This window comes from Salvelinus fontinalis, unplaced genomic scaffold (genome assembly GCF_029448725.1).
Source record: "Salvelinus fontinalis isolate EN_2023a unplaced genomic scaffold, ASM2944872v1 scaffold_0857, whole genome shotgun sequence".
NCBI lineage: Eukaryota > Metazoa > Chordata > Actinopteri > Salmoniformes > Salmonidae > Salvelinus > Salvelinus fontinalis.
Window position 1 is genome coordinate 62,501 of NW_026601066.1, and position 16,255 is coordinate 78,755.

Genomic DNA, 16,255 nt, shown 5'->3' on the forward strand with positions numbered 1-16,255 from the left:
CACCATTAATCCAACACGTTAAACAGTCATTTAGAGTCTGGTAATGATGATGTGTATTTCCTCCTGCTCTATGGTAGATACTTATAAACCCTCCCAGTCATAATGCCAAAGCCCTCCATTACAGGGACTGATCTGACATCATTGTATCTTTATGTTATATACATTTACGGGATGGTAAAACCCTTTCAGTGTAAACTTAACAGATATAATGTAAAGATAATGGACGTACAACGCCTTCGGAAAGAACTCAGACCCCTTGACTTTTTCCACATGGTGTTATGTTACAGCCTTATTCTAAAATGGATTAAAAAATAAATGGATTAAAAATAAAACATTATCAGCAATCTGCACACAATACCCCATAATGATGTCACAATACCCTATAATAACATAACACCCCACAATGACATCACAACACCCCATAATGACATCACAACACCCCATAATGACATCACAACAAAGTAACCGATTTCCTGGAAGACTGAAACAGGTTTCCCTCAAGAATATGCCTGTATTTAGCACCATCCGTCATTCCTTCATTTCTGACCAGTTCCCCAGTCCCTGCCGATGAAAAACATCCCCACAGCATGATGCTGCCACCACCATGCTTCACTGCGGGGATGGTATTCTCGGGGTGATGAGAGGTGTTGGGTTTGACCCACACATAAAGTTTTCCTTGATGGCCAAAAAGCTCAATTTTAGTCTCATCTGACCAGAGTACCTTCTTCCATATGTTTGGGGAGTCTCCTTTTGGCGAACACCAAACGTGTTTGCTTATTTTTGTCTTTAAGCCATCGTTTTTTTCTGGCCACTCTTCCGTAAAGCCCATCTCTGTGGAGTGTACGGCTTAAAGTGGTCCTATGGACAGATACTCCAATCTTTCGCTGTGGGGCTTTGCAGCTCCTTCTGGGTTATCTTTGGTCTCTTTGTTGCCTCTCTGATTAATGCCCTCCTTGCCTGGTCCGTGAGTTTTGATGGGCAGCCCTCTCTTGGCAGGTTTGCTGTGGTGTCATATTCTTTCCATGTTTTAATAGTAGTCTAGTCAATATCTTACTCTCCTCCTTCCTTCTCTTGTCCACTATAACATGACGATGGACCAACCACATCACCGGGATTACTGACACCCCTCATCACTGTATCAGACCAGAGAATTGGAGAGGAACTACTGAGATGTAGAGAGGAGAGGAGAGAGGAGAGGACCTATTGAGATGTAGAGGAGAGGGAGGAGAGAGAGGAGAGGAGAGAGGTGGTGAAGGAAAGAGGAGAGGACCTATTGAGATGTAGAGGAGAGGAAGGGGAGAGAGGAGAGGAGAGAGGAGGTGAAGGAAAGAGGAGATGACCTATTGAGATGTAGGAAGGAGAGAGAGGAGAGGTGAAGGAAAGAGGGGAGGACCTAGTGAGATGTAGGAAGGAGAGAGAGGAGAGGAGAGGACCTATCGAGATGTAGGAAGGAGAGAGAGGAGAGGAGAGGACCTATCGAGATGTAGGAAGGAGAGAGAGGAGAGGTGAAGGAAAGATGAGAGGACCTAGTGAGATGTAGGAAGGAGAGAGAGGAGAGGAGAGGACCTATCGAGATGTAGGAAGGAGAGAGAGGAGAGGTGAAGGAAAGAGGAGAGGTCCTAGTGAGATGTAGGAAGGAGAGAGAGGAGAGAGAGGGGGAAAAGTAGCAGAGAGCAAAATAAAGAGAGGAACCGTGATGTTCACGATAAACAACTGTATGTCTGCCTGCCTGCCTGCCTGCCTGCCTGCCTGCCTGCCTGCCTGCCTGTCTGCCTGTCTGTCTGTGAGGAGCTGGCACCACGTTTCACCTGTAGTCTTGAACGGAGCGAGGGGCGGAGGAAAGAAGAGAGAGAGGAAGGAAGTAAAGAGAGAGAGAGAGAGAGAGACAGAGATAGAGACAGAGAGAGAGCCAGAGAGAGAGAGAGAGAGAGGAAGGAAGTAAAGAGAGAGAGAGAGAGAGAGAGAGAGAGAGACAGAGAGAGAGACAGAGAGAGAGAGAGGAGAGAGAGAGAGCGATATAGACAACACTAACTGCCTATTCTCTTTGTGCAGATCCCGAGAGTACGTACAAATACCCACCAGAAAGAAAGAAACCACAGAAAGTTAGAGATGGAAGTCAAAAGTGAGTTGAAAAGAAATCGAGAGAGAGAGAGACAGAGAGAGAGACAGAGATAGAGAGAGAGAGAGCGAGAGAGAGAGAGAGCGAGAGAGAGAGAGAGACAGAGAGAGAGAGAGAGAGAGAGAGAGAGAGACAGAGAGAGACAGAGAGAGAGAGAGAGAGAGAGAGAGAGAGAGAGAGAGACAGAGAGAAAGAGAGAAAGAGAGGAGAATCATTTATACGCTGACCTCTGACCTCTATGTTTGAGTGACTGACTGACAGATGAGTGAGTGTTCTTCCATCTCTCCGTCTCTGCCTCCTACGCCTCTCAATACTCCACATTATAATGACCGACATGAACACTGGCCGCGTCCCAAAATGGCACCCTAACTCCCTATATAGTCAACTACTTTTGGACCCAGGGCCTGAACAAGGAGTAGCCACTATCTAGGTAGCCAATCGGGACTCATTCCTGTAACAAGCACCACTTCTACTGCTCCTACACATCCTGAGCCGAAGCCAGCGGTGGTGAGAAACACAGGAACCAGCAAAGATCAATGAGGAACTGGAGAAAATACACAGAGATCTGGTATGAGGTTTATATCAACTAATACACTGTGTGTCTACGGTAGGGTATATCTGGTATGAGGTTTATATCACTGTGTGTCTACGGTAGGGTATATCTGGTATGAGGTTTATATCAACTAATACACTGTGTGTCTACGGTAGGGTATATCTGGTATGAGGTTTATATCAACTAATACACTGTGTGTCTACGGTAGGGTATATCTGGTATGAGGTTTATATCACTGTGTGTCTACGGTAGGGTATATCTGGTATGAGGTTAATATCAACTAATACACTGTGTGTCTACGGTAGGGTATATCTGGTATGAGGTTTATATCACTGTGTGTCTACGGTAGGGTATATCTGGTATGAGGTTTATATCACTGTGTGTCTACGGTAGGGTATATCTGGTATGAGGTTAATATCACTGTGTGTCTACGGTAGGGTATATCTGGTATGAGGTTAATATCAACTAATACACTGTGTGTCTACGGTAGGGTATATCTGGTATGAGGTTTATATCACTGTGTGTCTACGGTAGGGTATATCTGGTATGAGGTTTATATCACTGTGTGTCTACGGTAGGGTATATCTGGTATGAGGTTTATATCACTGTGTGTCTACGGTAGGGTATATCTGGTATGAGGTTAATATCACTGTGTGTCTACGGTAGGGTATATCTGGTATGATGTTAATATCAACTAATACACTGTGTGTCTACGGTAGGGTATATCTGGTATGAGGTTTATATCAACTAATACACTGTGTGTCTACGGTAGGGTATATCTGGTATGAGGTTTATATCACTGTGTGTCTACGGTAGGGTATATCTGGTATGAGGTTTATATCACTGTGTGTCTACGGTAGGGTATATCTGGTATGAGGTTTATATCACTGTGTGTCTACGGTAGGGTATATCTGGTATGAGGTTAATATCAACTAATACACTGTGTGTCTACGGTAGGGTATATCTGGTATGAGGTTTATATCACTGTGTGTCTACGGTAGGGTATATCTGGTATGATGTTAATATCACTGTGTGTCTACGGTAGGGTATATCTGGTATGAGGTTTATATCACTGTGTGTCTACGGTAGGGTATATCTGGTATGAGGTTAATATCACTGTGTGTCTACGGTAGGGTATATCTGGTATGAGGTTTATATCAACTAATACACTGTGTGTCTACGGTAGGGTATATCTGGTATGAGGTTAATATCACTGTGTGTCTACGGTAGGGTATATCTGGTATGAGGTTTATATCACTGTGTGTCTACGGTAGGGTATATCTGGTATGAGGTTTATATCACTGTGTGTCTACGGTAGGGTATATCTGGTATGAGGTTAATATCACTGTGTGTCTACGGTAGGGTATATCTGGTATGAGGTTTATATCACTGTGTGTCTACGGTAGGGTATATCTGGTATGAGGTTTATATCAACTAATACACTGTGTGTCTACGGTAGGGTATATCTGGTATGAGGTTTATATCACTGTGTGTCTACGGTAGGGTATATCTGGTATGAGGTTTATATCACTGTGTGTCTACGGTAGGGTATATCTGGTATGAGGTTTATATCACTGTGTGTCTACGGTAGGGTATATCTGGTATGAGGTTTATATCACTGTGTGTCTACGGTAGGGTATATCTGGTATGAGGTTTATATCACTGTGTGTCTACGGTAGGGTATATCTGGTATGAGGTTTATATCACTGTGTGTCTACGGTAGGGTATATCTGGTATGAGGTTTATATCACTGTGTGTCTACGGTAGGGTATATCTGGTATGAGGTTTATATCAACTAATACACTGTGTGTCTACGGTAGGGTATATCTGGTATGAGGTTTATATCACTGTGTGTCTACGGTAGGGTATATCTGGTATGAGGTTAATATCAACTAATACACTGTGTGTCTACGGTAGGGTATATCTGGTATGAGGTTTATATCACTGTGTGTCTACGGTAGGGTATATCTGGTATGAGGTTAATATCAACTAATACACTGTGTGTCTACGGTAGGGTATATCTGGTATGAGGTTTATATCACTGTGTGTCTACGGTAGGGTATATCTGGTATGAGGTTTATATCACTGTGTGTCTACGGTAGGGTATATCTGGTATGAGGTTTATATCACTGTGTGTCTACGGTAGGGTATATCTGGTATGAGGTTTATATCACTGTGTGTCTACGGTAGGGTATATCTGGTATGAGGTTTATATCACTGTGTGTCTACGGTAGGGTATATCTGGTATGAGGTTTATATCACTGTGTGTCTACGGTAGGGTATATCTGGTATGAGGTTTATATCACTGTGTGTCTACGGTAGGGTATATCTGGTATGAGGTTTATATCACTGTGTGTCTACGGTAGGGTATATCTGGTATGAGGTTTATATCACTGTGTGTCTACGGTAGGGTATATCTGGTATGAGGTTTATATCACTGTGTGTCTACGGTAGGGTATATCTGGTATGAGGTTTATATCACTGTGTGTCTACGGTAGGGTATATCTGGTATGAGGTTTATATCACTGTGTGTCTACGGTAGGGTATATCTGGTATGAGGTTTATATCAACTAATACACTGTGTGTCTACGGTAGGGTATATCTGGTATGAGGTTTATATCACTGTGTGTCTACGGTAGGGTATATCTGGTATGAGGTTTATATCACTGTGTGTCTACGGTAGGGTATATCTGGTATGAGGTTTATATCACTGTGTGTCTACGGTAGGGTATATCTGGTATGAGGTTTATATCACTGTGTGTCTACGGTAGGGTATATCTGGTATGAGGTTTATATCAACTAATACACTGTGTGTCTACGGTAGGGTATATCTGGTATGAGGTTTATATCACTGTGTGTCTACGGTAGGGTATATCTGGTATGAGGTTTATATCACTGTGTGTCTACGGTAGGGTATATCTGGTATGAGGTTTATATCACTGTGTGTCTACGGTAGGGTATATCTGGTATGAGGTTTATATCACTGTGTGTCTACGGTAGGGTATATCTGGTATGAGGTTTATATCACTGTGTGTCTACGGTAGGGTATATCTGGTATGAGGTTTATATCAACTAATACACTGTGTGTCTACGGTAGGGTATATCTGGTATGAGGTTTATATCAACTAATACACTGTGTGTCTACGGTAGGGTATATCTGGTATGAGGTTTATATCACTGTGTGTCTACGTTAGGGTATATCTGGTATGAGGTTTATATCACTGTGTGTCTACGGTAGGGTATATCTGGTATGATGTTAATATCACTGTGTGTCTACGGTAGGGTATATCTGGTATGAGGTTAATATCACTGTGTGTCTACGGTAGGGTATATCTGGTATGAGGTTAATATCACTGTGTGTCTACGGTAGGGTATATCTGGTATGAGGTTTATATCACTGTGTGTCTACGGTAGGGTATATCTGGTATGAGGTTTATATCACTGTGTGTCTACGGTAGGGTATATCTGGTATGAGGTTTATATCAACTAATACACTGTGTGTCTACGGTAGGGTATATCTGGTATGAGGTTTATATCACTGTGTGTCTACGGTAGGGTATATCTGGTATGAGGTTTATATCACTGTGTGTCTACGGTAGGGTATATCTGGTATGAGGTTTATATCACTGTGTGTCTACGGTAGGGTATATCTGGTATGAGGTTTATATCACTGTGTGTCTACGGTAGGGTATATCTGGTATGAGGTTTATATCACTGTGTGTCTACGGTAGGGTATATCTGGTATGAGGTTTATATCACTGTGTGTCTACGGTAGGGTATATCTGGTATGAGGTTTATATCAACTAATACACTGTGTGTCTACGGTAGGGTATATCTGGTATGATGTTAATATCACTGTGTGTCTACGGTAGGGTATATCTGGTATGAGGTTTATATCACTGTGTGTCTACGGTAGGGTATATCTGGTATGAGGTTAATATCACTGTGTGTCTCCGGTAGGGTATATCTGGTATGAGGTTAATATCACTGTGTGTCTACGGTAGGGTATATCTGGTATGAGGTTTATATCACTGTGTGTCTACGGTAGGGTATATCTGGTATGAGGTTTATATCACTGTGTGTCTACGGTAGGGTATATCTGGTATGAGGTTTATATCACTGTGTGTCTACGGTAGGGTATATCTGGTATGAGGTTAATATCACTGTGTGTCTACGGTAGGGTATATCTGGTATGAGGTTTATATCACTGTGTGTCTACGGTAGGGTATATCTGGTATGAGGTTTATATCACTGTGTGTCTACGGTAGGGTATATCTGGTATGAGGTTTATATCAACTAATACACTGTGTGTCTACGGTAGGGTATATCTGGTATGAGGTTAATATCACTGTGTGTCTACGGTAGGGTATATCTGGTATGAGGTTTATATCACTGTGTGTCTACGGTAGGGTATATCTGGTATGAGGTTTATATCACTGTGTGTCTACGGTAGGGTATATCTGGTATGAGGTTTATATCAACTAATATCACTGTGTGTCTACGGTAGGGTATATCTGGTATGAGGTTTATATCACTGTGTGTCTACGGTAGGGTATATCTGGTATGAGGTTTATATCACTGTGTGTCTACGGTAGGGTATATCTGGTATGAGGTTTATATCAACTAATACACTGTGTGTCTACGGTAGGGTATATCTGGTATGAGGTTTATATCACTGTGTGTCTACGGTAGGGTATATCTGGTATGAGGTTTATATCACTGTGTGTCTACGGTAGGGTATATCTGGTATGAGGTTTATATCACTGTGTGTCTACGGTAGGGTATATCTGGTATGAGGTTTATATCACTGTGTGTCTACGGTAGGGTATATCTGATATGAGGTTTATATCACTGTGTGTCTACGGTAGGGTATATCTGGTATGAGGTTTATATCACTGTGTGTCTACGGTAGGGTATATCTGGTATGAGGTTTATATCAACTAATACACTGTGTGTCTACGGTAGGGTATATCTGGTATGAGGTTTATATCACTGTGTGTCTACGGTAGGGTATATCTGGTATGAGGTTAATATCACTGTGTGTCTACGGTAGGGTATATCTGGTATGAGGTTTATATCAACTAATACACTGTGTGTCTACGGTAGGGTATATCTGGTATGAGGTTTATATCAACTAATACACTGTGTGTCTACGGTAGGGTATATCTGGTATGAGGTTAATATCACTGTGTGTCTACGGTAGGGTATATCTGGTATGAGGTTTATATCACTGTGTGTCTACGGTAGGGTATATCTGGTATGAGGTTAATATCACTGTGTGTCTACGGTAGGGTATATCTGGTATGAGGTTAATATCAACTAATACACTGTGTGTCTACGGTAGGGTATATCTGGTATGAGGTTTATATCACTGTGTGTCTACGGTAGGGTATATCTGGTATGAGGTTTATATCACTGTGTGTCTACGGTAGGGTATATCTGGTATGATGTTTATATCACTGTGTGTCTACGGTAGGGTATATCTGGTATGAGGTTTATATCAACTAATACACTGTGTGTCTACGGTAGGGTATATCTGGTATGAGGTTAATATCACTGTGTGTCTACGGTAGGGTATATCTGGTATGATGTTAATATCACTGTGTGTCTACGGTAGGGTATATCTGGTATGAGGTTTATATCACTGTGTGTCTACGGTAGGGTATATCTGGTATGAGGTTTATATCACTGTGTGTCTACGGTAGGGTATATCTGGTATGAGGTTTATATCACTGTGTGTCTACGGTAGGGTATATCTGGTATGAGGTTTATATCACTGTGTGTCTACGGTAGGGTATATCTGGTATGAGGTTAATATCACTGTGTGTCTACGGTAGGGTATATCTGGTATGAGGTTTATATCACTGTGTGTCTACGGTAGGGTATATCTGGTATGAGGTTAATATCACTGTGTGTCTACGGTAGGGTATATCTGGTATGAGGTTTATATCACTGTGTGTCTACGGTAGGGTATATCTGGTATGAGGTTTATATCACTGTGTGTCTACGGTAGGGTATATCTGGTATGAGGTTAATATCAACTAATACACTGTGTGTCTACGGTAGGGTATATCTGGTATGAGGTTTATATCACTGTGTGTCTACGGTAGGGTATATCTGGTATGAGGTTTATATCAACTAATACACTGTGTGTCTACGGTAGGGTATATCTGGTATGAGGTTTATATCACTGTGTGTCTACGGTAGGGTATATCTGGTATGAGGTTTATATCACTGTGTGTCTACGGTAGGGTATATCTGGTATGAGGTTTATATCACTGTGTGTCTACGGTAGGGTATATCTGGTATGAGGTTTATATCACTGTGTGTCTACGGTAGGGTATATCTGGTATGAGGTTTATATCAACTAATACACTGTGTGTCTACGGTAGGGTATATCTGGTATGAGGTTTATATCACTGTGTGTCTACGGTAGGGTATATCTGGTATGAGGTTTATATCACTGTGTGTCTACGGTAGGGTATATCTGGTATGAGGTTTATATCACTGTGTGTCTATGGTAGGGTATATCTGGTATGAGGTTTATATCACTGTGTGTCTACGGTAGGGTATATCTGGTATGAGGTTTATATCAACTAATACACTGTGTGTCTACGGTAGGGTATATCTGGTATGAGGTTTATATCACTGTGTGTCTACGGTAGGGTATATCTGGTATGATGTTAATATCAACTAATACACTGTGTGTCTACGGTAGGGTATATCTGGTATGAGGTTTATATCACTGTGTGTCTACGGTAGGGTATATCTGGTATGAGGTTTATATCACTGTGTGTCTACGGTAGGGTATATCTGGTATGAGGTTTATATCACTGTGTGTCTACGGTAGGGTATATCTGGTATGAGGTTTATATCACTGTGTGTCTACGGTAGGGTATATCTGGTATGAGGTTTATATCACTGTGTGTCTACGGTAGGGTATATCTGGTATGAGGTTTATATCACTGTGTGTCTACGGTAGGGTATATCTGGTATGAGGTTTATATCACTGTGTGTCTACGTTAGGGTATATCTGGTATGATGTTTATATCAACTAATACACTGTGTGTCTACGGTAGGGTATATCTGGTATGAGGTTTATATCACTGTGTGTCTACGGTAGGGTATATCTGGTATGAGGTTTATATCACTGTGTGTCTACGGTAGGGTATATCTGGTATGAGGTTTATATCACTGTGTGTCTACGGTAGGGTATATCTGGTATGAGGTTAATATCACTGTGTGTCTACGGTAGGGTATATCTGGTATGAGGTTTATATCACTGTGTGTCTACGGTAGGGTATATCTGGTATGAGGTTAATATCACTGTGTGTCTACGGTAGGGTATATCTGGTATGAGGTTTATATCACTGTGTGTCTACGGTAGGGTATATCTGGTATGAGGTTTATATCACTGTGTGTCTACGGTAGGGTATATCTGGTATGAGGTTAATATCACTGTGTGTCTACGGTAGGGTATATCTGGTATGAGGTTTATATCACTGTGTGTCTACGGTAGGGTATATCTGGTATGAGGTTTATATCACTGTGTGTCTACGGTAGGGTATATCTGGTATGAGGTTAATATCAACTAATACACTGTGTGTCTACGGTAGGGTATATCTGGTATGAGGTTTATATCAACTAATACACTGTGTGTCTACGGTAGGGTATATCTGGTATGAGGTTTATATCAACTAATACACTGTGTGTCTACGGTAGGGTATATCTGGTATGAGGTTTATATCACTGTGTGTCTACGGTAGGGTATATCTGGTATGAGGTTTATATCACTGTGCGTCTACGGTAGGGTATATCTGGTATGAGGTTTATATCACTGTGTGTCTACGGTAGGGTATATCTGGTATGAGGTTTATATCAACTAATACACTGTGTGTCTACGGTAGGGTATATCTGGTATGAGGTTTATATCAACTAATACACTGTGTGTCTACGGTAGGGTATATCTGGTATGAGGTTTATATCACTGTGTGTCTACGGTAGGGTATATCTGGTATGAGGTTTATATCACTGTGTGTCTACGGTAGGGTATATCTGGTATGAGGTTAATATCAACTAATACACTGTGTGTCTACGGTAGGGTATATCTGGTATGAGGTTTATATCACTGTGTGTCTACGGTAGGGTATATCTGGTATGAGGTTTATATCAACTAATACACTGTGTGTCTACGGTAGGGTATATCTGGTATGAGGTTTATATCACTGTGTGTCTACGGTAGGGTATATCTGGTATGAGGTTTATATCACTGTGTGTCTACGGTAGGGTATATCTGGTATGATGTTAATATCAACTAATACACTGTGTGTCTACGGTAGGGTATATCTGGTATGAGGTTAATATCAACTAATACACTGTGTGTCTATGGTAGGGTATATCTGGTATGATGTTAATATCAACTAATACACTGTGTGTCTACGGTAGGGTATATCTGGTATGAGGTTAATATCAACTAATACACTGTGTGTCTACGGTAGGGTATATCTGGTATGAGGTTTATATCACTGTGTGTCTACGGTAGGGTATATCTGGTATGAGGTTTATATCACTGTGTGTCTACGGTAGGGTATATCTGGTATGAGGTTTATATCACTGTGTGTCTACGGTAGGGTATATCTGGTATGAGGTTTATATCACTGTGTGTCTACGGTAGGGTATATCTGGTATGAGGTTTATATCACTGTGTGTCTACGGTAGGGTATATCTGGTATGAGGTTTATATCAACTAATACACTGTGTGTCTACGGTAGGGTATATCTGGTATGAGGTTTATATCACTGTGTGTCTACGGTAGGGTATATCTGGTATGAGGTTTATATCACTGTGTGTCTACGGTAGGGTATATCTGGTATGAGGTTTATATCACTGTGTGTCTACGGTAGGGTATATCTGGTATGAGGTTTATATCACTGTGTGTCTACGGTAGGGTATATCTGGTATGAGGTTTATATCAACTAATACACTGTGTGTCTACGGTAGGGTATATCTGGTATGAGGTTTATATCACTGTGTGTCTACGGTAGGGTATATCTGGTATGAGGTTTATATCACTGTGTGTCTACGGTAGGGTATATCTGGTATGAGGTTTATATCACTGTGTGTCTATGGTAGGGTATATCTGGTATGAGGTTTATATCACTGTGTGTCTACGGTAGGGTATATCTGGTATGAGGTTTATATCAACTAATACACTGTGTGTCTATGGTAGGGTATATCTGGTATGAGGTTTATATCACTGTGTGTCTACGGTAGGGTATATCTGGTATGAGGTTTATATCACTGTGTGTCTACGGTAGGGTATATCTGGTATGAGGTTTATATCACTGTGTGTCTACGGTAGGGTATATCTGGTATGAGGTTTATATCACTGTGTGTCTACGGTAGGGTATATCTGGTATGAGGTTTATATCAACTAATACACTGTGTGTCTACGGTAGGGTATATCTGGTATGAGGTTTATATCACTGTGTGTCTACGGTAGGGTATATCTGGTATGAGGTTAATATCACTGTGTGTCTACGGTAGGGTATATCTGGTATGAGGTTAATATCAACTAATACACTGTGTGTCTACGGTAGGGTATATCTGGTATGAGGTTTATATCACTGTGTGTCTACGGTAGGGTATATCTGGTATGATGTTAATATCAACTAATACACTGTGTGTCTACGGTAGGGTATATCTGGTATGAGGTTTATATCACTGTGTGTCTACGGTAGGGTATATCTGGTATGAGGTTTATATCACTGTGTGTCTACGGTAGGGTATATCTGGTATGAGGTTTATATCACTGTGTGTCTACGGTAGGGTATATCTGGTATGAGGTTTATATCACTGTGTGTCTACGGTAGGGTATATCTGGTATGAGGTTAATATCACTGTGTGTCTACGGTAGGGTATATCTGGTATGAGGTTTATATCACTGTGTGTCTACGGTAGGGTATATCTGGTATGAGGTTAATATCACTGTGTGTCTACGGTAGGGTATATCTGGTATGAGGTTTATATCACTGTGTGTCTATGGTAGGGTATATCTGGTATGATGTTAATATCAACTAATACACGGTGTGTCTACGGTAGGGTATATCTGGTATGAGGTTTACATCACTGTGTGTCTACGGTAGGGTATATCTGGTATGAGGTTTATATCACTGTGTGTCTACGGTAGGGTATATCTGGTATGAGGTTTATATCACTGTGTGTCTACGGTAGGGTATATCTGGTATGAGGTTAATATCACTGTGTGTCTACGGTAGGGTATATCTGGTATGAGGTTTATATCACTGTGTGTCTACGGTAGGGTATATCTGGTATGAGGTTTATATCACTGTGTGTCTACGGTAGGGTATATCTGGTATGAGGTTAATATCACTGTGTGTCTACGGTAGGGTATATCTGGTATGAGGTTTATATCACTGTGTGTCTACGGTAGGGTATATCTGGTATGAGGTTTATATCACTGTGTGTCTACGGTAGGGTATATCTGGTATGAGGTTTATATCACTGTGTGTCTATGGTAGGGTATATCTGGTATGAGGTTTATATCACTGTGTGTCTACGGTAGGGTATATCTGGTATGAGGTTTATATCACTGTGTGTCTACGGTAGGGTATATCTGGTATGAGGTTTATATCAACTAATACACTGTGTGTCTACGGTAGGGTATATCTGGTATGAGGTTAATATCACTGTGTGTCTACGGTAGGGTATATCTGGTATGAGGTTTATATCACTGTGTGTCTACGGTAGGGTATATCTGGTATGAGGTTTATATCACTGTGTGTCTACGGTAGGGTATATCTGGTATGATGTTAATATCAACTAATACACTGTGTGTCTACGGTAGGGTATATCTGGTATGAGGTTTATATCAACTAATACACTGTGTGTCTACGGTAGGGTATATCTGGTATGAGGTTAATATCACTGTGTGTCTACGGTAGGGTATATCTGGTATGAGGTTTATATCACTGTGTGTCTACGGTAGGGTATATCTGGTATGAGGTTTATATCACTGTGTGTCTACGGTAGGGTATATCTGGTATGAGGTTTATATCACTGTGTGTCTACGGTAGGGTATATCTGGTATGAGGTTTATATCACTGTGTGTCTACGGTAGGGTATATCTGGTATGAGGTTTATATCACTGTGTGTCTACGGTAGGGTATATCTGGTATGAGGTTTATATCACTGTGTGTCTACGGTAGGGTATATCTGGTATGAGGTTTATATCACTGTGTGTCTACGGTAGGGTATATCTGGTATGAGGTTTATATCACTGTGTGTCTACGGTAGGGTATATCTGGTATGAGGTTTATATCACTGTGTGTCTACGGTAGGGTATATCTGGTATGAGGTTAATATCACTGTGTGTCTACGGTAGGGTATATCTGGTATGAGGTTTATATCACTGTGTGTCTACGGTAGGGTATATCTGGTATGAGGTTTATATCACTGTGTGTCTACGGTAGGGTATATCTGGTATGAGGTTTCAACTATCACTGTGTGTCTACGGTAGGGTATATCTGGTATGAGGTTTATATCACTGTGTGTCTACGGTAGGGTATATCTGGTATGAGGTTTATATCACTGTGTGTCTACGGTAGGGTATATCTGGTATGAGGTTTATATCACTGTGTGTCTACGGTAGGGTATATCTGGTATGAGGTTTATATCACTGTGTGTCTACGGTAGGGTATATCTGGTATGAGGTTTATATCACTGTGTGTCTACGGTAGGGTATATCTGGTATGAGGTTTATATCACTGTGTGTCTACGGTAGGGTATATCTGGTATGAGGTTTATATCACTGTGTGTCTACGGTAGGGTATATCTGGTATGAGGTTTATATCACTGTGTGTCTACGGTAGGGTATATCTGGTATGAGGTTTATATCACTGTGTGTCTACGGTAGGGTATATCTGGTATGAGGTTTATATCACTGTGTGTCTACGGTAGGGTATATCTGGTATGAGGTTTATATCACTGTGTGTCTACGGTAGGGTATATCTGGTATGAGGTTTATATCAACTAATACACTGTGTGTCTACGGTAGGGTATATCTGGTATGAGGTTTATATCACTGTGTGTCTACGGTAGGGTATATCTGGTATGAGGTTTATATCACTGTGTGTCTACGGTAGGGTATATCTGGTATGAGGTTTATATCACTGTGTGTCTACGGTAGGGTATATCTGGTATGAGGTTTATATCACTGTGTGTCTACGGTAGGGTATATCTGGTATGAGGTTTATATCACTGTGTGTCTACGGTAGGGTATATCTGGTATGAGGTTTATATCACTGTGTGTCTACGGTAGGGTATATCTGGTATGAGGTGGTTGTGTCTTCGTTCACCTTTCCACTTCCACTGTGCAGCAAAACGCAGCAGAATAAAACTATTCCACTCATTGCTTTACAACAAATGTTTTAAACACGTCTGGATTAAAAGGCAACATTGACACAGGTTCTGAGGTCTGTTTGAAACACGTGTGTGTGTGTGTGTGTGTGTGTGTGTGTGTGTGTGTGTCAGTACTCACAGAGGTTCTGAGGTCTGTTTGAAACAGGTGTGTGTGTGTGTGTGTGTGTGTGTGTGTGTGTCAGTACTCACAGAGGTTCTGAGGTATGTTTGTAACAGGTGTGTGTGTGTGTGTGTGTGTGTGTGTGTGTGTGTGTGTGTGTGTCTCAGTACTCACAGAGGTTCTGAGCGATCTTTGGGTCCAGCACCTTGAGTTGTTTGATTCTCTTCTTGATGGACCTCTTTGCCTCCAGACCCTGTTCATCCTGGACGGCTGGAAGAGACACACACACTGTTACCATCTATGTTACACACACACACACACACACACACACACACACACACACACACACACACACACACACACACACACACACACACACACACACAGTTACCATCTATGTTACACACACACACACAGTTACCATCTATGTTACACACACACACACTATTCACATCTATGTTACACACACACACACTATTCACATCTATGTTACACACACACACACACACACACACACACACACACACACACACACACACACACACACACACACACACACACACACACACACACACACTATTCACATCTATGTTACACACACACTGGGGGACAACACATCCAACACTAGAAATTAAGTATGGATGTAAACCAGTGTGTGTTGTGTGTGTGTGTGTGTGTGTTGTGTGTGTGCGTGTGTGTGACAGTTTCCATCAGATAGCGATGACAGACACGCATAAACAATGAAGACATTAATGTCACTGACGATGGCAGAACTAGCAGATTGTACTGGGTTTAGACATACAAGTGGCAGCATCCCACCCAGCTCCACAGTGTGTGTGTGTGTGTGTGTACGGGCGGTGGTCACGCTCGGTCCTAACAGGATCTCACGCCAGCGGAGGGCTGTGGAGGAGAGGATTATGGGAAAGCTGTGAAGCAGAGGGGTCAGAGTTGGCCCAAACACACACAGGGGTGGGTTGACATAGCGGAGAACATTCTGTGTAACGTCCCTGCTGGCATAACGGCACCGATATTAATATGATGA

The 16,255-nt window shown here is 41.6% G+C and overlaps 1 protein-coding gene across 1 annotated transcript in view; it reads right to left on the reverse strand.

The window, feature by feature from the left end:
* Positions 1-15,483, reverse strand: part of LOC129847465 (protein diaphanous homolog 3-like) — a gene marked incomplete at its 5' end in the record, with an annotated part of 65,731 nt that extends 50,248 nt beyond the window's left edge. Inside the window, 1 exon segment of the mRNA XM_055915264.1 lies at positions 15,388-15,483. Coding sequence (XP_055771239.1) covers positions 15,388-15,483 — 96 coding nt within the window.
* Between the last annotated feature and the right edge of the window lie 772 nt (positions 15,484-16,255).